This window comes from Panthera onca, chromosome B3 (genome assembly GCF_046562875.1).
Source record: "Panthera onca isolate mPanOnc1 chromosome B3, mPanOnc1 haplotype 2, whole genome shotgun sequence".
In the NCBI taxonomy this organism is placed as follows: Eukaryota; Metazoa; Chordata; class Mammalia; order Carnivora; family Felidae; genus Panthera; species Panthera onca.
In genome coordinates this window covers 39,517,608-39,542,056 of record NC_138344.1, presented here as the reverse complement: position 1 = coordinate 39,542,056, position 24,449 = coordinate 39,517,608, and the positions used below count along the sequence as shown (strand labels likewise).

The 24,449-nt window shown below is 39.3% G+C and overlaps 1 protein-coding gene across 1 annotated transcript in view; it reads left to right on the top strand.

Moving 5' to 3' along the window:
- Positions 1-24,449, top strand: part of HACD3 (3-hydroxyacyl-CoA dehydratase 3) — a 38,622-nt gene that overhangs the window by 11,906 nt on the left and 2,267 nt on the right. The window contains exons 2-10 of the mRNA XM_060618238.3: positions 5,188-5,230; positions 7,129-7,202; positions 8,750-8,914; positions 10,592-10,643; positions 11,894-12,004; positions 17,877-18,004; positions 20,146-20,258; positions 21,656-21,762; positions 22,294-22,425. Of these exons, the coding sequence (XP_060474221.1) occupies positions 5,188-5,230; positions 7,129-7,202; positions 8,750-8,914; positions 10,592-10,643; positions 11,894-12,004; positions 17,877-18,004; positions 20,146-20,258; positions 21,656-21,762; positions 22,294-22,425 (925 nt within the window). The remainder of the gene's footprint in view (positions 1-5,187; positions 5,231-7,128; positions 7,203-8,749; positions 8,915-10,591; positions 10,644-11,893; positions 12,005-17,876; positions 18,005-20,145; positions 20,259-21,655; positions 21,763-22,293; positions 22,426-24,449) is intronic.

Below are 24,449 nucleotides of genomic sequence, written 5' to 3'. Positions count from 1 at the left end.
TGTGTGTGTGTGTGTGTGTGTGTGCGTGTGTGCGCGCGCGCGCGCGCGTGCGCTCCTTCTCTAAATAAAGTTAAAAAAAAATAGTTGCTATGGATTTGAAAGTGAATGATAGAAATAAAAAGTGGTGTAATTAGGATTTGAACTCAGGTCCATCTAACTTCAGAGTCACCTTTTACTCTTTTCCCTAACCACTCCTCTTTTCATAAGTAAAAGTACAATTTTTCTCTAGTGAAAGATGGGCTAGGTTGTGCAGATCCTAAAAACAACTAAAAATATTCAGTGAAAATCTGAAAATCTTAAAATCATCAAAGAGTGAACAGGTTAGAAATTAAAGTGGGAATTCTGGTAAAGCCGAATATAGAAACTGCTTTGCCCTGAGAACATTTGCTCAACTGAGTACACTTGAACTTTGCCCGACAGAGTGCAGGGGACAGAATAAGACCAAAGCCCATCGAATATGCAATATGTAACAGGAAACCCTTCTTTGCACAAACTACTTCAGAGGACTATACTCTTAGGGTAGCGATGACCTAGAAGTAAATCCATCCCATCCCCTCCTCCCCAGATGTCTTATTAGCACTGAGTAAAGTGGAGGAAAAGGTCCTTGAAGAGTTAAAATCATTAGTTGGCTCTTAAAAGATTATGTAGCTCAAATACACTGTACAGTTTTGGAGATCTAAAAATCCTCAAGTCATGAGTTTAAAGTGTGGTCTCAATTGGTAGAGCCCATAGGTGCCTGGCAGAAGCAAATGCGGATCCCTGTGGTATAGCGATGCTGATATCAGATAAGAATTTTAGACAAAATGTATTTTTAGAGATTGAATGGTCAGTTCATAATGATAGAGGTTTCAGTTCACCAGGAAGGCAAAACAGTATTGTAGGTAACTAACGTGGCTTCAGTATTATGTAAAGTAACAGAAGTACAAGGAGAAATAGACGTTTACAGTAGTGTGATTTCTCAGTAATTGATAGAATAACAAGGTAAAATTCAGTAAAGATATAGATTATGTGAGTAAATAGTTACCAGTAAACCCAGTAGACATATGTAGAACCCTGTGTCTAACAATTCTAGAACACACATTCAAGTACACTCAGAACATTTACACGATTTGATTGTATACTGCTTCCTAATGCAAGTCTCCACAAATTTGAGAGGGTTCAAATCACACAGAGAATATCCTCTGACCACAATGCAGTTGAGGTAGAAATTGATAATAAGATGACTAGAAAATCTCATGTATTTTGGAAATTAAATACTTCTTAGTAACCCATGTATCAAGAAAGAAACAGTAATGAATATTAGAAAATATGTTAGACTGAATGATAATGAAAATAATAATTCAAAGCTTGAGAGATGCAACAAAGTAGAGGTTGGCAGGAAATTTATATTCTTTTTTTAAAAAATTGTAGTTGACAGGGGCTTGGCTGAGTGTCTGACTCTTGATTTTAGCTCAGGTCATGATCTCACGGTTCGTAGAATCAGCCCTGCATCGGGCTCTGCACTGACAGCGCAGAGTCTGCTTGGGATTCTCTCTCTCTCTGCCCTGTTCCCCCTCAAAATAAATAAATAAACAAACATTTAAAAAGTTCTTAAATCTTAGCAAAGTATTTTCTTTTTTCTTTTTTTTTTTTTTTTTTTGGATAAATACCCAGAAGAAGAGTCGCTGGATTGTATGGTAGTTCTATTTTAATTTTTTGAGGAAACTCCATACTGTTTTCCATAGTGGCTGCACCAATTTACATTCTCACCAACAGTACATGAGGGCTCCCTTTTTTCCACGTCCTCACCAAGATGTTTTTTTTTTTTTTTTCTTTTGGATAATAGCCATTCTGACAGGTGTGACATGATAATCTCATTGTACTTTTGATTTGCATTTCCCTGATGATTAGTAATGTTTAGCATCTTTTCATGTGTCTGTTGGCTATCTGTATGTCTTCTTTGGAAAAATGTCTATTCATATCCTGGGCCCCTTTTTTAAATTGGATTTTGTTTCTGTGTTGAGTTGTATATGAGTTCTTGATATAATTTGGATATTAATCCCTTATGGGATATATCGCTTACAAATGTTTTCTCCCATTCAGTAAGTTGCCTTTTTGTTTTGTTAATGGTTTCCTTCACTGTGCAAAAGCTTTCTGGTGTGATGTATTTGTTTGGTTTTGCTTTTGCTGTCCTTGCCTGAAAAGACAGATGTAAAAAGTATTTCAAAGATGAATGTCCAGGAATTTACTGCCTATGTGTTCTTTTAGAAGTTTTATTGTTTCAGGTCTTACATTTAAATCTTCAATCCATTTTGAGTTTATTTTTGTATACGGTATAAGAAAGTGGTCCAGTTTCATTCTTTTACATGTAGCTGTCCAGTTTTCCTGACACCATTGATTGAAGAGACTGTCCTTTTCTCATTGCATATTCTTGCCTCCTTTGCCATAGATTAATTGACCATGGAAGCTTGGGTTTATTTCTGGGTTTTCTATTCTGTTCCATTGATCTGTGTCTATCTTTGTGCCAGTACTCTACTGTTTGGTTACTATAGCTTTGTAGTATAGTTTGAAATCAGGCAGCATGATGCCTCCTGCTTTCTTCTTCTTTCTCAAAATTGCTTTGGCTATTTGGGGTCTTTTTGTGGCTCTGAACAAATTTTAGGATTATTTATTCTAGTTCTGTGAAAAATGCCATTGGTATTTTGATAGGGATTGCATTTAGTCTGTAGACTGTTATTGGTAGTATGGGCATTTTAATAATATTAATTCTTACAATCTATGAGCCTGGAATATCTTTCCATTTATTTACATCATCTTTCAATTTTTTTCACCTGTGTCTTACAGTTTTCAGAATCCAGGTCTTTTACCTCCTTGGTTAAATTTATTCCTAGGTATTATATTCTTTCTGATGCAAGTGTAAATGAAGTTGTTTTCTTAATTTCCATTTCTGATAGTCCATTATTAGTGTATAGAAATGCAGCAGATTTCTGTATATTGATTTTGTATCCTGCAACTTGATGGAATTCATTTATTAATTCTAGTAGTTTTTTTGGTGGAGTCTTTAGAATTTTCTGTATTTATTAGCTTCATGTTATCTGCAAATAGTGACAATTTTACTTCTTTTTTTTAACCAATTTGGATGCCATTTATTTATTTATTTATTTAGTCTGATTTCCAGTACTATGTTAGATAAAAGTGAGGACAGTGGGTGTCCTTGTCTTTGTGATCTTAGAGAAAAGCTTTCAGCTTTTCATCATTGAGTATGACATTAGCTATGAGTTTGTCTTATATGGCCTTTTTTATGTTGAGGTGTATTCCCTCTGTACACTCTTTGTTGAGAAGTTTAATCATAAATGATGATAAATTATATCATTGTATTTATCATTGGATGTTGGATTTTGTCAGATGGTTTTTTTATCTATTGAGATGATCATGTATGTGGCTTTTATCCTTCATTCTGTTAATGTGGTGTATCATGTTGATTGATTTTAGTATATGGAAACATCTTTGCATCCCTGGAATCAATCTCAATCATGGTGTATGATCCTTTTAATGTACTGTTGATTTAAGTTTGCTAATATTTTGTTGAAAATTTTTGTTTCTGTATTTATCAGAGATATTGGTCTGTAATTGTGTGTGTGTGTGTGTGTATGTGTATAATCTCTTTTCTCTGGTTTTGGTATAATGGTAATGCTGGCCTCACAGAATAGGTTTGGAAGCGTTTCTCCTCTCCAAGTTTTTGGAATAGTTTCAGAAAGATAGGTATTAACTCTTCTTTAAATGTTTGGTATTTACCTGTGAAGCCATCTGGTCCTGGACTTTTGTTTGTTAGTAGTTTTTTGGCTGCTGATTCAATTTTATTCATTTTTCCTTCCAAGTGATTTAGAGTATAGGAAACATACCCAGTTTGGGCAAGAAGTGACCTCGGTAGGAAATTTACCTCCAGACATTCTAGAACTTTAGATTTAATGAGAACAGCTATATCAAAACCCTGTTTCCATTACTGAGGGACTATGTCCCTGGAAGTGTAGCCTCTTTTACTGAGGTTTCCTAACTGCCTCTTCCTGTGAAAGAGAAGATCATCTAGATTTTTAGCTCCTTTCCGTGAGCATCTCAGCCTGAAGTCTGTACTCCCACTAGGGAGGTTCTTAACATAAAGCTCGGCCCAGTTGCTCGCCCTCACCTACCCCAGCCTTCGTTCTTTCCCTTTTCTTAACACTCTTGGCTGTGAATAGACCCTGCAGGCTCCCACTCCCCATGAGTATACCCCCTCTCCAACCTTCTCTCTGTCTTGTCGGTTTCCTTCAATGCATGATGGAGCTCTCAGCACAGAGAACTGAGCCTACAGGGGAAAAATTAAATGAATTAGTTATGTCACTGGAAACACGCTGCTCCCTGATTATTAACTTTGAGCTGGGAGGTAGGAGGTGAGTAGTTTCTTATCCATTGATAAAAGAGTTTCACTTTAAGTTATGAAGTTAAAGGCACGTATTAACTTCTGGGAATAAGTGAACAATTTGGAGAATTTAATCTCTTCTAGTGTTGGTTTGGATGGGGGCTAAGAGCATGAGGAGCATGAGGTGAGGGCACTGTACATTTCAATTTGAACCAATCCCCTGTGACTGTCAGCCCTTCTCTCTACTTGTTGGAATTAATTGACTCTTCATGTTGCATTATAGGCCCCACCTTTGGTGAAACTTGCCCCAGCCATTCGATTCTTGAGCTTGCTCTCTTATTAGTGCCCATAATACTCACTGCTTTTTACTACTCTCTTGGTTTTGAGCATATGTTATTTGATACTATTTGATATCTTCTCACAGGAAATGACTCATCTGTTCCACTAGATTCTGTGCCTCCACAGCTCAGGGACCGAGTCTTGGAAATCTGAGTATTCCCTGGAAGCACCTCACATAGCACCTTGTGCCATTTGCCATTAGCAGAACGAACTGACTCAGTATCTGATAGTTCTGCACAGTGAGAACAGTTTAGGGTTCTTCTTGCAGAAGCCTGCAATCTCAGATGGGTACGGATAGGCACGGAGAAATCCCGTACAGAGCTGTGAATAAACAACTAGATGTATTTTCTGGAGGAGGCGTAGGTAGGAGGTCAAGTCCCTAAGGGGGAAGGATGGAGGGAAGTAAGCCCGGTGTTAATTTCATTTTTCTCTTATTAAAATGCCCTTCTTGCATCCTTGGTCTCTTTTCACAGAATCCTGCCATCAGCATCACTGAAAATGTGCTGCATTTCAAAGGTCAGTATCCGGGCAAATGCTCCCCGCTTTCTACACAGCTACAGAGGCGTGGTGGTGGTTTCTTTTTCTTTTTGTCTATTTGTTTTATTCACTTTCTATTGATGCTCACCTCTCTGCTGCTCTTGGGGTAAACTAGATCGTTTTGAAATACATGATTGAAAAAGTCAAAGAACTTATTTAAAGTCCCACTTTTCTCTTGGAGAGGCAGTAGATAGAGCAAGAAAGAATCCCGAGCTGGAAATCAGGAGATCTATCTTCTAGTTCTAATCCCGCTATCACCTTGGACAACTTACTGCCTTCTGTGGACCTATAAAATGAAGGTATTTGGTTATAATCTGTGTTTCTCAAACTTTAGGACCTATGGACACCTGAAAATATGTCCTAAGGATCCTCCCAGGCCATAGGCCCCAGTTTGAGAAAACATGTTAAGAATTAAATATGGTCACTTTAAGTGATACTTGGCTCTATTGCAGCTGTGAACGTGGCCACAAACACAGCCGCTAAACTTGTATGTCAGTAGTTGATTATAATGTAGCCATCTAGATGATCCAGACTATGATTTTTTTTTAAAGATTATAATCAAAACAAAAAATAGAAATTTTCTGAATAGATTTTGCAGCTCCCTGATATGGTACACTCAAAGGCCAGTTTAAGAAACATGGCATTCTGGATGATACCTCGAACCTTTGCTGCTCTGACAGTCTTTGTTTCTGTGAACTTGCCTCTGTCTCCTTTCTCCTTAGTTCGTCAGCAGATATGCTGCTGAGCCTGAGAGGGTAGGTCCAGATTCAGTGTCACCCAATGGGATGGGATTCTCCCTGCTCTCTCTTTGTTCTAGTTCTTTGGAATGCCATTACTAAGAGACTGGGGTTATGGGATATTGACGAGTTTCTGCTTTACTTGAGATTCCATCTACCTTGGTATATTTGCATGAAAGCACAGCCTGGCCTTCGTATCTGCTTTTCAAGATGAGAACACTTGTAGCAGCTCAGATTTTTGGGGTGTTATACATTTGGGAGAGGAAGTTGAGTGATGAAAGTGTATCTTGCCAGTTGGAGATTATGGACTGCTCAACCTTAAGGAATTTATGGTCCTAGAGAACAGTAGCCACCTGTATATAGCAGATATTAGGCAAGTTGTACCACATATGGCCAGATGAGGAATGAGAATCCAGGAGGGAACCAAATGATAGACAAGTCAGAGAGTTAGAGAGGAAGGGATGTCTAGCAGTCATTGGCACCTAGGCACGGCACCTGCTTGATTTGGGGAAAGGAGCCATGTCAAAGCACAGGAATGGTGTAATGGGCAACCCAGGGATTTTCATCCCAGATCCATTTATCCTCTCTTAGAAATGAGCCGAGGAAATTATATTTCTCTTTTTCATTCCTTTTGGGATGTGCTAAAGGAGAAGTGAGCGTCTCCTTTTTCTGTCGTTGGTAGGGAGATGTTAGATTCAGAGCTTTCTCTGAGACAGTCCAGCACTTCCGTGTTCTCCACACAACTCTCCTTAACTGCAGTCAAGAGAATACGCCCACCTGCGATTTCTCTGTTCTGAATTCAGCACCAAAGTAAATGTGAAAGTTAAATTTATATCTATGTGATACCTTTGGCTTTGCTTTCTGTATTGCTTTTCCTGCCTCTTATTTGTACTGGGTATTATCAAGGCCACGTTGGAAGATTCAGTAAATATTCTGGAACTGATCATTAGAAGGACATGTGGAGACAAAACTTTTGTCTGGGATTCGGCTTATCTAGCTGTCGAGTAGCTCTGCTCACAAGCCCCTACTCATTTTGGAAGGACCCATTACTATTTGTATGCTTCTGAAAGAACTGCACCAAGCTTTTGGATGGCCTTGCTCTGCCTGTTCACATTGTAACCCACATTTCTTTCTTTTTAGCTCAGGGACATGGTGCCAAAGGAGACAATGTCTATGAATTTCACTTGGAGTTCTTAGACCCTGTGAAACCAGAGGTATGTTTTCTCTTTTCTCACTTCCCTTTCCATTTTAGGAAATAAATACTAGTAGTTTAGTAAAATAGGAGGGCAAGGGTTGTGGGGGGAAATAAGATGAAAACCAAAGGAGAATATGGTTCTTTTATTGGGAACTGAGCCCAGATTTTAGCTGCAAAGGAGTAGGAAAGTCAGAGAACCTGAGGTGATTAGCAGTGCAAACAAGTCTCTTCACTTCTTTGAGTTACAATTTCCTCATGTGTGTTAAATGGATGATTGGACTAAGTAATCTTTAGGGTCCTTTCCAGCTCTGATGTTCTGTGGTTTTTAGTGAAGACAGAGGGGTGTGGCGCTCACAGGGAGCAGAGTTACGTAAGCTAGGTAAAGCCCACACCAGGGGCTTACTTTCATGTGACTTTGTCACAGGGGCAGTAGAAATCCGAAAAGGTGGAGGCAGCTGACCTTCAGAAAGAATGCTGGAAGTATAATTGAAGTTCCCTTTCTCTCAGAACTCGAGGAAGTTTTTCTGACAGGAAGAGAGAGAATCTCACAGATGGTGTATTGAAGTTTCTGGAATTACTCTCTTATCTCTGGGGGCCTGGGCATATTGACCTCTCTGTGCAGGAGGGGTCCGTTGTTTTGGTTGTTTTAATAGCCAGCAATAGTGTAAGGGATAGAGAACCTGTCATAGGTCTTGCCTTGGAGGTAAGGAAGGAAGAGGCTATGTGGAGGAATAATGAACTGGAACAGCCTCTCAGAATTTGAGTTTTGTTGGGAAGATGCCCTAGGCTGGTCCTTATTTTTTTTTTTTTTTTTTTTTTTTATGGATTTATTTTTTTTTAAATTTTTTTTTTTTTCAACGTTTATTTATTTTTGGGACAGAGAGAGACAGAGCATGAACGGGGGAGGGGCAGAGAGAGAGGGAGACACAGAATCGGAAACAGGCTCCAGGCTCCGAGCCATCAGCCCAGAGCCTGACGCGGGGCTCGAACTCACGGACCGTGAGATCGTGACCTGGCTGAAGTCGGACGCTTAACCGACTGCGCCACCCAGGCGCCCCTGGTCCTTATGATAGAGTTGTCATTATCCACTAAGTATCCACTAAGTTCCAGTCTTGAGTAGACCTTTCTAAAAAACGAGGGCTCGCTAGGCCAGGGAGTGTTGACCACTTGAATTCAGTCATCTTCATGGGAGAGAAATGTGGACAGTGAGGATGCACTGAGAGAGTGATTGGAAGTCATGCCTTGCATGATACAGGTCTGGCAGGAGGTTCGCCTGGTTTCCTCCAGGAAAACCGGAACCATATGCCTTTCTCACCCTGATTTCCTCTGAAGTCATTTGCTGGAGGAATCAAAGAAACAGAGCGCCATTCTTAGCAGTTCTTGGCTATCCCAGCACTTGGTCCAGATGTTCTCCTTGCATCACGGCTTGTAGGAACGGAGGAGGAAGGGGAGTGAGCATATATTGTGAGCTTCTCTGGGTAGCTACACTGGCTTGGTGCACTTGTCGCAGGAGGAGTGAGGGATGGGAAGGCAAGGGCACTCTCACATTCTCACTTTCTCTTCTAGCCGGTTTACAAACTGACCCAAAGGCAGGTAAACATTACAGTACAGAAGAAAGTGAGTCACTGGTGGGAGAGACTCACCAAGCAGGAGAAGCGCCCACTGTTTTTGGCCCCCGACTTTGATCGCTGGCTGGACGAGTCTGATGCGGAAATGGAGCTCAGAGCCAAGGTCAGTAAGGACCTGGATGCTAGTAAAGATCTAGACAAATCATAAAGAACACAAGTTATTTGGGCTACCTCAGATACCTATTTGGTAGGTATCTTTATCTATCTGATAGAATAAAGACAAATTCAGTTAAAGACACAAATTCAGTTAAAGACCTGGAAACATGGTTTTATAGAAGTACTGGACATGTATTTCGTATTTTGTCTCTCAACTGGGGTGTGTCGAATGTTTTTCTTGTGATTAGATGGGGTGATGGGTTTGGGGGGAGGAAGACCACAGAGGTTTAATTCTTACTGTGTCATATCAAGGGCACATACTATCAGCATGACTTATCACTGTTGATATTGATCTTGATCATCTGGCTGAGGTAACATTTGTCAGATTTCTCCACTGTAATGTTACTCCCCCACCTTTCTTTACTTTGTACTTTTTGTTTAAATTAAAAAAATATTTTTCAATGTTTATTTTCTTTTGAGAGAGACAGACAGAGCGTGAGCAGGGGAGGGGCAGAGAGAGAGGGAGACGCAGAATCTGAAGGAGGCTCCAGGCTCTGAGCTGCCCGGCTCAAACCCACAGACCGCGAGATCATGACCTGAGCCAATGTCGGACACTTAAACCGACCGAGCCCCCCAGGCGCCCCTACTGTGTACTTTTTGGATGGAAGTCACTGTGCATAGCCCATGCCAAAGGAGTGAAGAGTGATGCTTTCCAACTTTAGGGTAGAGTGTCTACGTACTTTATTTGGAATTTTTCCACATGGGAGATTTATCTCCTCTTCCATTTATTTATTCAATAATTTGTTTATATCAGTATGGACTGGTGAATATTTTATATTTGGGTTATAACCCAGTACTATATTATTTATTTTGTTGTTTGTGTTGTTCCAGCTTTGGCTGTTGGAAGCTTTTTCAGTTGACTCTTGTGTCCCTTTGACAAAGCTCCATCACTGTGGGGTGCTTTTTTTTTTTTTTTTTTTTTGACATTCTTAATTTCTAGCACTATAAGCTGCTCCAGGCTTATCTTGTATATTCCCTGCTCCAGCCCTAGAGTCAGCCATTCTTCAAGGAGCTCTGTTCTTTTTATTGAAGGATAATAGTGGAAACCAAGATCTGGGCTCTAGATATTGCTTCTAGGCCCTCTTAGGTAACAGAATGAGCAACTAACTATATGCGTGCATGCAAATCCTACCTATATTTATAAATATTTCTGTATGTATCTATCTATATATCGACCAGATGTGGGTTCTTACTGATGTTGGTGACATGATTTTAGCTTCTGGAAAAATTATACTAAAAATCTGGAAGTCTCAGAAACAACAACAACAACCAAAACTGCTGTCTATTTACTGCCTTAAAATTCTGTTTAGTTCCTACGACCGTGACACATCTTCTGGGTGTCTTTTCCAGCTCCATGATTCTAAGACTATCCACTTTGTAGTTTGGAAGCCAGCTGATTGGTTTAATTCTGTGAGCATTGGAAGGGCATTCTATGATGCTAGCACTACCTAGTAGGAGGAGTCAGGCTTTCTGGCATCATTAGCTAGGCTGTTTGCCCCAGTGAAATATGAACACAATTGGAGGAAGTGGCTTTGAGGGAGTCAGATCACTTATCCTGCATGTGGACTTTTGCAAGCATCTGGGAATCCTAACCTGTGTTCTTGGAAATCTGTCCAAATTCTAGGAAGAAGAACGCCTAAATAAACTAAGAATTGAAAGCCAAGGCTCCCCTGAAAGTAAGTTGCCCCCACGGCCGTGGGAGTTACCAGTTAACTAATGATAGAGATGGGGGTATGGAGGGGTGCGAACAACTGAGCCACCTAGGTGCTCCCTGATGAAATGAATTCTTTAGGATGGGGAAGTATAATACATTTTTGTAGTTTTGAAGAGAAAAGTGTAGTTACATGTTGCGAAAAGTCTGACTCTTTTGGCTTCGCAGGACTGGGTTGCGTTTAATTGAGCACACTATTTAGTGTGATTATGTGAGCATCAGCCAAGGGTTATATGCAGAATATCTGTAGCCTAGGAATAAATATGTAGCAGGAAAATTTGAACTCCATAGCTCTTCTCTTGAGAACTGTCCCATTTCCTGTGTCCTACCCCTTTGACTCAACCATGACTCTAAGCTCCTTACTCCTTCCTTAACTCTGTAATTGGCTGTGTCTTCATGAGCCTTAGGCTGCAGACAAAATTAATGTTCCTTATCCTCCTGCATCTCAGTCTGTAATTTTCCTTCTTTGGTTATATCCTCACTCTACCCATCTTCCAAAGCCCAGAGCAGGCATCGTCTCATCTATGCAGACTGCCTGATTCTGACTTCCCCAGCCTAATGTCATTTCCTCACCTCGAAATTGTCACAAGACATTACCTATTACTCTCTATTTTGTATTACAGCTTTCAGATTATAAGTTCTTTGAGGGCAACATCAAGTCTTAACATCTTTGAATCCCAGTAGTGCCCCTCAGTACCTTGCATGTTGGAGGTGTTCAGTTAATACTTGGTTGAATGAATATATGATCAAATGTCAGAATTCTTTTTTTCATTGTGTTCCTATTTCTTTGAGCTAGTTTGACCTGCATGGCCTTAAAAAAATTCCAGGTAGAAGAAACTATAGATAATATAAAAATGGTAAGAGCAGGAGCTGAGTATAGCTTTATTTACCTTCTTTAATGCCCTCTAAGGTGGTCATTCTTTGCCAGAAGTAATTTGTCTTTATTCTCCTTGGACTTATGTCTGTGTACTTACCCTTCAAGGCTATGAGGGGAAAGACTGCTAAAAACATACCTTGGAGTGCAATGTTCATAATTTTACCCATTTCTCTGTGGGACTAGGAGCCCAGGCTGGCACAGATCTGGGCCAGATATCTTTTTGGGAGCTTAGGGCACCCAGTGGGAAAGTGGGGAGAGGTCACCCAGGTATGCCCCCCATACTCCCTCCTGCTGCACCTACTGCTTGTAACAGTTTATTGTCTTGTTTTGCTTTTCAGCTCTTACAAGCTTGAAGAAAGGATACCTGTTCATGTATAATCTTGTGCAGTTCTTGGGATTCTCCTGGATCTTTGTCAACATGACTGTGAGGTTCTTTATTTTGGGAAAAGGCAAGCACAAAATTTCAACATTAGTTTTCTGTTTTCAGTAGTTTGACCTACTACTCACCAAAGGTACTAATAATACCCTGCCTCTGGTGTTAATAATAACCCCCCATGTTTGTGTAGCACACATGCCCTCCATTCTACTTTCATGTCTCTTATTTCCCTTGACCTTGTGAAACAGGCAGACTGGAGATTGTGTGCACAAGTAGACTGGAGATTGTGTGCACTTAACATGTGCAGCAACAGGCTTAGAAATGGTCCCCATTCACACAGCTGGCCGGAGGCACATCTTGGGCTAGCATTCCTTTCTCTGTTCACTATATGACAGTTCATTTATAACCAAATAGACTTATGTGGTAATTTCAGTGACAAAGTTATGCAAGTCCTATTCCAAAATTGAATGAAAGGACTATCATAAAGATGTTAGTTCTTGATGAATTAATTTATATGTTTAACAGAATTCTGGCAAAAGTAAAGACAATGGAAAGTTTTTGAGAATGTGATCTAAAATTATATTATGAACAATAAATAGGTAATAAAATTTGGAGGAAGAAAGGATAATGGGAGAGTACTTTCTCTGCCTGACAGGAGAGAATAATTAACATAGCAATTATTAAAAAAATAGAATGATCAGTAGAGCAGATTAGGTGGTCCAGAAATAGCTCTTGCATTATAATATATGTATGTATGTATATGTACACACACACACACACACACATATATATAAACTATATAAATATTATAAAAAAAATAATGAATCAATGGAAAGGGAAATATTACCCAATACTTTTTTACTGGATGGGAATTCTAATAATATTTCCAGGGACAATTGGTTAGGTTTGGATACATGAGGCAGGCAAGGAATCTCTTTGACTCTTTTCCTTACATTGTATACAAAAATAAATTCCCCCAAAGGATTTGAGTCATGTATCAAAATTTTAAAACATAACAGAAGATATAAGTTAATGTTTATAACCGTCTCATGTGGAAGGTTAGTACTTTCCAAGGTTAAAAGTGTTAGCGGAAATCATGAAGAATAAGGTCAATATATTTGACTAAGTAAAATACCTAAATTCCTGTGTATCTAAAAATACCCCAGCTAAAACAACACTAAAGATTAAAAGCCTATTGAAGCTAGTGGCATGGGGATGAAGGGTTGGTGGAAAATTGCAACAAATACCAGCAAGGGTTGATTACCTATAAGGAATATGTTACAGATTGATCCAAAAATGTGACTTCATCCAATAGATAAATAAACAGAAGTCATGTGCAGGCAGTTCATAAAAGGAAGTAAAGCCATATTTAATGTACAGAAAATGTTTAACTCAATAATGATGAAGGAAATAAAAATAAGATTTTTATCAGTTTTTCAAAGTTAAAAAAGATACCTAATTCAAGAGGACATATGCTAAAATACACAGTAGTGGCTACTGGGAGGGTACATAAATATGACTTTCTTGGAAAATCATTCGGCAAAGCACATCAGGAACCTTAACTGTTCATATCCTTAACCCTGGTTATTTCACTTCTGGGAATATGTTCTGAAGAAATCATTGAAACTACAAAAACAGCTTTTTCAAAAAGATATACATTATGGCATTACTTTTATTAATGACAAGTTAGAAACTACCTAGATGTCCGCCAACGAGGGATTACTTTAGAATACTTACTCAGTGGAATGATGAGAAGCAGATATAAAATATTCAAGGAGTTTGTAGTGACATGGAGAAATATGATAGGCTAAGAAAGTAATATATAAAGTTGTTCTTCCAGCTTCATCACATCTGCATAAAAAGCGGAAACAACTGAACCAATACATGCAAAAAGATCGGAAGGAAATGCACCATTTCAGATGGTTTGGATGTGGATAATTTAGACATTTTCCCTTATTTTATAAAATAAAAATGAGGAAAAATATAAGTATAATGGAATATATAAACTCTGTTTTAAAAGAGGGAAAAAAAGTCCTAGAGTCTGTTTAATTTTCAGTCCTAAATTTTCCAATCTGAGGTTGGTAGTACGTGAACTGCAGTTAGCTCAAGAGTCATTTGAAAGAAGCGCATGTTGTTTTTCCAGCCTTCTCAACACCTTAGAATCCTGCAAAGCACAGTGGCAGGAAAAACTTCCCAGCTGCCTAGTGTCTTACAGCCCCAAGTGATCAGAGGTTTACAGATGAGTTACTTAAAAAAAAGAAGGCAAGTCTGAGACCTGTAGTTTTTATTTCTCTGGGTTTATCACAAGGTCCACGGAATGAATAGGGACATGCAAATACATAAATAATTGAACATAGTTAGATGGATTCTCCACGTTCCCGTGCAAGCCTGCTGGCCATCAAGTGATCTAGTCCAGAAGCTCCTAAGTTATTTGGGTCATGTGTTTAAGCTGCTTGGATTTGTAATTTCTATTTTGGCGCTCAACCCCTTCCTAACCCCCTTCTGGAATGGAGCTGCTGGTTTAATTCTTCCCTTATCAGTCCTCAAAAACGTAGTAAGGACTTGGGGCCTGGCACTCAATTTGCCCTTAACACTTTTCTCCTTTTGAACAAAGGGTGTTGGGAAATAGCAAATACCACACATATATACTTGGTTTTTCACATAAGCACGTATTTCCCAAACTTCTTATGCTAAGGAAACAGAAGCAAATTCTTGGGCTTATGTAGAAACCTTTGTTTGAGCTTATCTAGCTCCCTGTTAAGGAATGCTTTTTTTTTTTTTTTTTTTTTAAATGTTTATTCATTTTTGTGAGAGAGAGAGAGAGGAAGACACAGAATCCTAAGCAGGCTCCAGGCTGTCAGCTGTCAGCACAGAACCCGACACGGAGCTCGAACCCACAAATGGCAAGATCGTGACCTGAACCAAAGTCAGATGCTTAACTGAGCCACCCAGGCACCCCAAAGGAATACTTTTTTTTCTTAGTAAAATTAATTTTTTTCTAGCTATAAAAATGTGTTATAGAAAAATCAGAAAATAAAGACTTAAGACATTCTCCTATAATCCCATCTATGACAGCAACAGATTCTTGGCATCCTGATGTATATTTTTCCAACCCACAAAATTTCCTTAGGAGCAATTCCTGATATGGAATTGCAGGATTAATGGCAAATTGTTTTTAAGGATTTTCATGTATACTGTGCAGATATACTATATTATACTACCACTATTTAAATCTGTATCTCATTGACAGATGAGTGCCTTTTGCTACTTAAAACAATTTTTTTTTTTCCAAATCATCAAAGTAAGTGTGCTGATTGAAGCAAATTTGGAAAGTGAGGGGAAACCAGGTGGAGGTGTGGGGGAAAAGAAAGGAAGGTGAATAAGCCATTGTCCATCTCTTTAATATATCCATACATTTCCTTTTAGTTGTTGTTCTCCTACAGTTAAAAATTTTAGGGCACCTGGGTGGCTCAGTCCGTTGGTTGGGCTGCCAACACTTAATTGTGGCTCAGGTCATGATCTCCCAGTTTGTGGGATCAAGTCCCGTGTCAGGCTCCTTGCTGACAGTGCAGAGCCTGCTCGGGATTCTTTCTCTCCCTTTCTCTGCCCCTCCTCCACTCACGCGTGTCCACGTGCACACACTCTCTCTCTCAAAATAAATAAACTTTAAAAAGTTATAGTCATACTGTGTACACAAATTTCTGTCTTGTTTTAAAAATAAAATTATAAATGGGGCGCCTGGGTGGCTCAGCTAGTTAAGCGTCTGACTTCAGCTCAGGTCATGATCTCACCGTCTGTGGGTTCAAGCTCTGCATCAGGCTCTGTGCTGACAGCTCTGGGCCTGGAGCCTGCTTCAGATTGTGTCTCCCTCTCTCTCTGCCCCTCCCCCGCTTGCTCTCTGTCTCTCAAAAATAAAACATTAAAAAATTTTTTAAATAAAAAATTATAACCATTTTAATGTTATTAGTATTCTTTGTAACTATCATTTTAGAAGCCAGATTTCTAGTCCTGAATTGAAACAGGGATGAATTTCCTATAAAATCAGAGCAAAGCCACAAGATCTAGTTTTTGTTCACCATATGCCAAATCTTTTTTTTTTAAATTTTTTTTAATGCTTATTTATTTTTGAGAGAGAGAGACAGAGCACGAGTGGGGGGTGGGGTGGAGAGAGGGAGACACACAATCCAAAGCAGGCTCCAGGCTCCAAACTGTCAGCACAGAGCTTGATGCGGGGCTTGAACCCACAGATGGTGAGATCATGACCTGAGCCAAAGTCTGATACAGGCGCCCCCACCATATATACCAAATCTTAAGTCACAGCTTTCTATTTCAACATGGGAGGTTCTCATGTTTCAAAGATTTGTCCAGGAGAAATGCCACCTTAAAGGGAATTCCCTTAAAATGGACACCTGGATTTCACTGTGATTTGATTGGGATTTTGTCTTGGAAACAGGGAGATTTAAAATTAGAATAAAATTTTTATCTTATATATAGCAAAATTCACATTGTAATTTTGCATTAATTCTTCAAAGAAAAGAATTAGTCAAATTTTGAACTAAATTACTAGTGGAATTTTTCTGGCAAAATTACATAATAACACTGTATATACCATTCTTCATTTCACATTTGACTTTGTAGTAGGATTGTAAAGTGGATCATTTTTGCAAAAATAGTAGATGGTTTAAGTTTTTGGAAGGGCCTCTTTTATTTAACTAATATTTAAACCACATTCTTTCGAGGATCCTACAAGGGTCATCTTTGTTTGGCACCTGGCCTACCTGTGCCAGATCCTTGGAGGCGTTACTTGTATTTAATAGGCAGGAAGCCATGGGGCGCCTGAGGGGCTCGGTCAGTTTACCTTCTGAGTTCGGCTCACGTCATGATCTCACAGCTTGTGGGTTAGCATCGGGCTCTGTGCTGACAGCTCAGAGCCTGGAGCCTGCTTCGGATTCTGTGTCTCTCTCCCTTTCTGCCCCTCCCCTGCTCGCACTCTGTCTCTAAATAAATAAATAAACAAACAAACAAACATAAAATTTGTTTTTTAAAAGATAGGCAGGGAGCCAAAAATCCTAATAAACTCCTAAGGCCAAAGAATTGTCCTGCCCAAATTGTCAGCAGTACCCTGGTTGAGTAGCACGCAAAGAGGAATGTGGGGAGGCAGGAGGTCAAGTGAGGATCAATATGAAAAGTAAAGGATTTTATATTATGGTCCACTCAGAACTGATACCACACTGGCTGATGTCATATAGGCAATAACTGTCACTTTAAATATTACATACTATTCCATGAAGTAGATAAACTGTAGTTTACTCAAACTTTCCATACGCTTAGGCATTTAGACTCTTTGCACTTTAATGCACTTAGAAATGTTTCAGAGAGCAGCCTTATTCCTAAAAAGCTTTTGGTTTTTTCATTTTAGATTTTTTTGTTAGGATAGATTCTTAGAATAAGAATTATAGGGACGAAATAGACATAAGGTTTTTGAAAGTTAATTTTATTTAGTATTTTTACACATCTGCGTTTGTTTATGATTGTACACTTTTGAGGTTTTTAAGAGGCTAGATTGCATTCAATATATGTGACATAATTTTAGCTTTAAATTCAATGATAATGGATCTGAAAAGACTTAGCCACTGTTCCTGATACATAGACTTTTCAGCTTATAATAACTGAATGAAGTATAGGTATACTTTTTTTCTTGCCTTTTAAAATGAGGACATACAGGGTTTATGTGTTTTAACTCTCTGCTAACCAGTAGAGTTTACTATTTATGACTCCACAGGCCTGTTTCCCGCCAGCTTTGTTTGGATACTAAGCTCGAATCTGAGGGGCTGTTTATTTTACTTTTCCTTAAATTCCTTTCTTGTAAGGAGGTATCTAGTTGGAGAAATAATTCTGTTGGAATTTGTCATTTGATTTACCCTTAATGTATATTTGTCCCTTAGAGTCCTTCTATGACACGTTCCACACCTTGGCCGACATGATGTATTTCTGCCAGATGCTGTCAGTTGTGGAAACTATCAATGCAGCAATTGGAGTCATTAAGTCACCAGTGATACCTTGTCTTATCCAGGTATTGAGTAATTGATTTCTAGGGTGGGGAATGAAAGATTTCAGAATTTAGTAGGTACACCACAATTTGCTGAGAAGTCTCAGTAAAAATCTCTTTACACAATAGCATTGTTTTTATCTGAAAAAAGAGGAAAACTGTAAGCCACAGGGATAATTTCCAAAGTAGACTTTTGCCATTTCAGATCTGTGTTTTTTTTTGTTTGCTTGTTTATAATATCTTCATGAAATTATAAAGTGATAAAAAGGGCTTTAAAACTAGCAAAACTTGACTTTCAAGCAGGAGCAGAAAGACCTCACCCACAGTCTTCTCAGGTAGAGACATGCTTAGTCTCCTCCCATCTTGGGTAGGTGAAGGCAGTGTGATCCTAGGAGATCTTTTCACTTTGGACCTTCTTCCATATATGAAGGTAACATTTTTGATTTGTGTGGGGATTCTCCCCCTCACCATACATCTGTGTTATTTCCTAACATTTGGAAGATTGCTATCAGGAATAGGACATCAAAGTCTTTTAATTTCTTTGCCCTATTACCTACCTATGTGATTGTATACTATCAAATACCCCCCACCTGGAGTCGGGGGGAACCAGGTGATGGTTGGTTAGTCTTTTCCAGAGTACTGTTGTTTGTTTTTCTGGTTTTTTTTTAAATTTTTTTTTGTTTGTTTATCCATTTTTTTTTAATTTTTTTTTTTTAATGTTTATTTTTGAGACAGAGAGAGACAGAGCATGAATGGGGGAGGGGCAGAGAGAGAGGGAGACACAGAATCGGAAGCAGGCTTCAGGCTCTGAGCCATCAGCCCAGAGCCCAACGCGGGGCTCGAACTCACAGACCGCGAGATCGTGACCTGAGCTGAAGTCGGACGCTCAACCGACTGAGCCACCCAGGCGCCCCTGTTTATCCATTTTTGAGAGAGACAAAGCAAGAGAGAGGGAGAGGCAGGGAGAGAGGGAGACACAGAATCCAAAGCAGGCTCCAGGCTCTGAGCTGTCAGCACAGAGCCCGACACAGGGCTCGAACTCACAAACCTCGAGATCATGACCTGAGCAAACTTGACCACTTAACCAACAGAGCCACCCAGGCACCCCTGGTGTACTGTTTTTATACTTCTATTCTTTTATGGTACACCTGCTCCGGCATTCTGAGAGTATCCATTGCATGGTAAAGTGTGTTAATACAGTGGCCTTATTATTTCTAGGTTTTCTGTTCTCAGAGAGAGGCTGTTTTGTTCAGTCTAAAAAATAAAAGAGGATACAAAGTGACCCACTAATATGGAATAATATTTTTTGTACATCAAGGACTACTGTGATAAGAATGAGGATAGCATTTCTAGGGCAAGATGGAAGGGACAGATTGAGTTGTTGTCATAATGCATGGCCCCAGGGAGTGCCAGTCACATAGAATGCAGTGTGAGTAAAACCTCCTGGAGTCGGACAGTGCCATGCGCACTAGCACGGACGAATCTCGGAAACAAAACATGGAGTAAGAAGTCACAGAATAATACATTCTGTTTCTTAAGGTTTAAAAACAGGCAAAGTGAAACGGTGTACTGTTTAGAAATTTGTACATAACTAGTAAACCTCTAGAGAGACAAGATAGTAGTTACTTATGAGGGGCTGCCACACTGGTGATGTTCTAAAAATTTTTTTTTCTTTAATGTTTATTATTTGACAAGAGACAGAGAGCAAGCAGGGGAGGGGCAGAGAGAGAGGGAGACACAGAATCGGAAGCAGGCTCCAGGCTCCGAGCTGCCAGCACAGAGCCCGACATGGGGCTCGAACCCACAGACTGCAAGATCATGACCTGAAGTGAAGTCGGCCGCCTAACCGACTGAGCCACCCAGGCGCCCCCACAATGTTGATGTTCTTGTTCTTGGGTTACGCAGACACGGATGTCCATTTGGCAGTAGTCTTTAAACCGTGTTTGAACTATTCGTGATGATATGTATTTACACACATGCACACAGTCAGAAAGACTGATTTGGATACTTGTTCCAAAGCTGGAACAGAGAATTAAACTAGCTGAGCTCAGTCTTTTCCTATTTACCCTGAATTTAGTGGGGCTTGGTTTTGGGTGACACTTTTATATAGTTTTTGTAGAATATATTTTTAAACTTTTTTTCTCTCTTCTGGGTTCTTTTAATAGCTTCTTGGAAGAAATTTCATTTTGTTTATCATCTTTGGCACCATGGAAGAAATGCAAAACAAAGCTGTGGTTTTCTTTGTGTTTTATACATGGAGCGCAGTTGAAATCTTCAGGTGGGTAGAAATGCCAGCATGGTTGTTTGAATGCTTCTCCTTTCTCTGGAACAGCTCTCTTCTGGAGGGAGTTGTTTTATTCCGAGTCTCATTTGGTTTGAAATTAAGGTTCCACCTATGTGGAGAGTTCTAGCTGAATCTGTGAGCTCTGCAAAGGAGACACACAGTTTTGTTTTGTTTTTTTAAAGCAATCATAATACCAGTGTAGGCACTGGAGAACAGAGGGAGGAGAGATCTGGAGAAATGAAAGACCTGTGTTACCCTTCTTGCTGTCTTGTTGGAAAGAGAGGACTCATCCACATGGAAATATTTTTGAAAAAGCTGAAGAAACATGGGGTTGAAGGAGTAGTCAGGCTGGATGGAAACAGTGAATACCAGCCTTCTAGAAGGAATGATAGAAATCTTTTACTACAAGATTACTGAAATTTGAATCAGCCTTCTATGATTCTTCCATTCTCAACTGTCATAGAAAAAAATATCTTTAAAAAATATATCCATTAATAGTAGAGGTGTTCTTATCTACCAGACCATACATATTCCATTTCTTTTTCAGTCAGGTGGAGAAAGGATTTTGCACATTGACTCCTGAGCTCTAGTATTTTGCAAACTTAATAGTTGAGAGGGAGAAGTAGTTAGCAATCCTAGATTTATCTTAACAGTGGTCTGGTCCCATAGTATCCCGTATATCCTCTTAAATCTGCTAATACAAACGTGAAAGAGATTATAAGTACTTAATATTAACTCTGTTAAAAATTCTTTTGTGTTATCTCTTATCAAAAAAAATTTTTTTTAATGCTTATTTTTTGAGAGAGATAGAGTGCAAGCTGGGGAGGGGCAGAGAGAGAGGGAGACACGGAACCTGAAGCAGGCTCCAGACTCTGAGCTGCCAGCACAGAGTCTGATGCGGGGCTCAAACTCACGAACCATGAGATCATGACCCAAGTTGAAGTCAGCTGCTTAACTGGCTGAGCCACCCAGGTGCCCCTTGTGTTTTAAATAGAGTGTCTGACTCTAGATTAGGGGTCTTTTGTATACTGAAATTTTGATGACATTCGTTGATCCAGGGATAAATTGTCACAGTGTTGGTCATCTTTACCTCTTGGAACTTAGAACTAGGAATGAAGCCAAAGAGCTTCTGAGCATTCACTCCATGTACTGAACTATTCCAAAGAAGGTTGTCTTAGGACCTAAACTTAGTCTGCCATCAGAGTTCACATCCACTGAAAATTGGAGGAGGGGTGTGATGGGAGTTTGTGGGTAGAGAGCCCACGATTAGAATTCTGTTCTGAAGAAGCCATGTGTGGCTAATTGTGAAATGATTCTTCTTGAATGATGTTCTAGGGTTGCATTCAGGACCTGAAGTGGCTTTTCACATCTGAATTCCTTATTTTCAATAGGTACCCCTTCTACATGCTTTCCTGCATTGACATGGATTGGAAGGTGCTTACATGGCTTCGTTACACTGTGTGGATACCCTTGTATCCTCTGGGATGTTTGGCAGAAGGTACTTTCAAGAACACTGGGTTTTATAAGCTTAGTTCTAAAGATAGCTAAGCTAAAAGATAGCTAAACTTTCTTTCTTCCTGTGCCAGCCTTAGTCTGATATATGGGTGTTAGACTTTTTAAGAATTTCTTTCTCGTGGCTTCCTTCCATAGTACTCATGGTACCCAGACTGTTTCAGGGAAGTAGCTCGTTTTTGTAAAGTTTGGAAGCTGGGTGTTCATGTATTGTATGCTTCCTATTTATACGGTATTTAAAATTTTCCAAAGCAGGTTCTTAGCGACAACTTCATTTTATCCACCACACACCTAGTGGGTGGGTCAAGTAGGGCTTTTTCTCTCCATTTTAGAGAAGACTGAATCTCAGTGCTATCAAAATGACTGTTCTCTTCATTCATCTTCCTTTTGTCAGCGTGGAGGGTTATCACGTGAAAACTAGGGGGGTGGGGAACGGAAGAGGCACGAGCCCTCTGTATTAAGGAGGCTAGATGGGACTGTATTTCATTTGTTTCTGACAAGTTATTTCTGCTCTCAGCTGTCTCAGTGATCCAGTCCATTCCAGTATTCAATGAAACAGGAAGATTCAGTTTCACATTGCCATATCCAGTGAAAATCAAAGTTAGATTTTCCTTTTTTCTTCAGATTTATCTCATAATATTATTTTTAGGTAAGTATTGGCTCTGTAATAGACTTTTTCCAGTCACTTCTTAGAGAGTAGAATTAAATGATTCAAAGTTTTCCAAGTCCTTATTAGAAAAACATTACTTGTATGAAACGGACCCACAAGAATATGCTACGTGTATCTTCCAAATCTCCAGGGGTTATCTTCTTGGTCATTGGGAGTTCACCATATTTCATGTTTAAAACAATGTAAGAAACTCTTTTAAGAAGCTCATTTTAATAATTTCACTGACACATTCCTTATCTAGAGTTCACAGAGGTGGTAATACCACCGGCAGCAAGGAAGGAAGAAGGCAGTAAAGGCTTCTGAGCAGCCAAGAGATGTCATAAAGCCTTCTACTTAACAATAGGAAAGCTCCCTTAGCCCCCACCCTGTTCCTTATGTAAAACCTGCTTATATATTAATTTACTTTTATATAAAATCATAAATTCTTGCCTTAATTCATAAAAACTAAGAATTAAAAGAAGCAAACCGAATTATTGAAAATATGAGAAATTTAAAAGTCTTCCTAACTGTAAGGACTGTTTACTTTAGATAAAGTTCTAATGCATTTTAATCTATATATTTCTGTTTTAGTTCTCAAAAAGCTTAAGGTGGCCCTAAATAAGTATGGCTGTCTGCTCTTCTAGCAACAGGATATGAGAGCAGATACTATGTTAGTTATCTATTGCTGTGTAACAAATTACCCCAAAACTTAGTTGCTTAAGACTAAGCAAACGTTGCTTAAGCAAACGTTTGTTATCTCACAGTGTTTCTGAGGGTCAGAAAGCAGTCTAGCTGGGCGGCTCAGGGTCCCTCCTGAGGGTTCAGTCAGTCTGTCAGCCCAGTGGGGACTGCAGTTTCTGCAGACTTGACTGGGGCTGGAGGATCTGCTCCAAGCTCACACGTGTAGCTGTAGACAGGAGGCTTCAGTTTCTTGCCACAGTACATCTCCATGCGGCTGCTCGTGGCATGGCTTTCCCCCAGAACAAGTGGTCTGAGAGGCAGAAGCCACACTCTTTTTTGTTTTTAAATTTTATCTATTTTTTATTGAAATACATTTGACATATAACATTGCGTAAAGTTAAGTAAGGTATACACCATGTTGATTTGACTCATTTGTCTCAGAAGTGACATACCATCACTTCTGCCATATTCTGTTGGCTACACAGACCAACCTAGTAGAGGACAGGAGGGGATACACAAGGGTATGAGATCCCAGAAGGTAGGATCACTGGGGACCATCGTGGTGGTTACCACAGTGAGAGGAAGACCACAAAAAGTAAACCCGAGAACCCCAAAAGCTCAGTGGTCTTGATCAGTTAGTACTGATCACATACCCTTTAGGAGGGCCTCCAGGTATCAGCACGTGGCAGAAGCACAGTATGGGTGTAGATCATTTGCCAAAGGTTAAATTTTATGCAATTTCTCCTTTCCTATTTCAGAGAGGGTATCATTTATTTTAGAAAGATTTCTAGGCAGAAATGTTAAAATGTTTAGCCCTTGAAGGGAGTAAGCTTCAATTTGGAAGATGCACTCATTAAAAAAATTCTTTATCCCTATTACTGGATAAATAAATCTGGTTTACTGCAACTAGGCTCCATGAGGCATGATACTGAAAGTGTTAAAAGAGGAAGAAGTATTGGAAAGACCCTTAAAATACTTTACTAGAAAAGTTAGAAGAGTAGAAGTATTTTAATGTGCATTAACTTTAGTGGCTTTTCTTCAGGTTATATTGTTATACACTCTAATTTACAAGGTTTTATACTCCTATTTAGTTTGCTTGCAATGAATAATGTGGTTCTTATTTGTCAGAATGAAATCTCAAATTTGCATAATTTAGAAGCAGTACTACAGTTACATTTGCATATAGATCAAGGTGCTTTTCCAAATACACATGCTTAGTAATCCTGTAAAATAGGTGTTTTTAACCTTGTACAACGAGGAAACTGAGGTGAGGCTAAGCCATAGAACTAGTTAGTAGTCAAGTAGGATTGGAAAGTTTTTTCTGACTCTGAAATCCTGCGTTT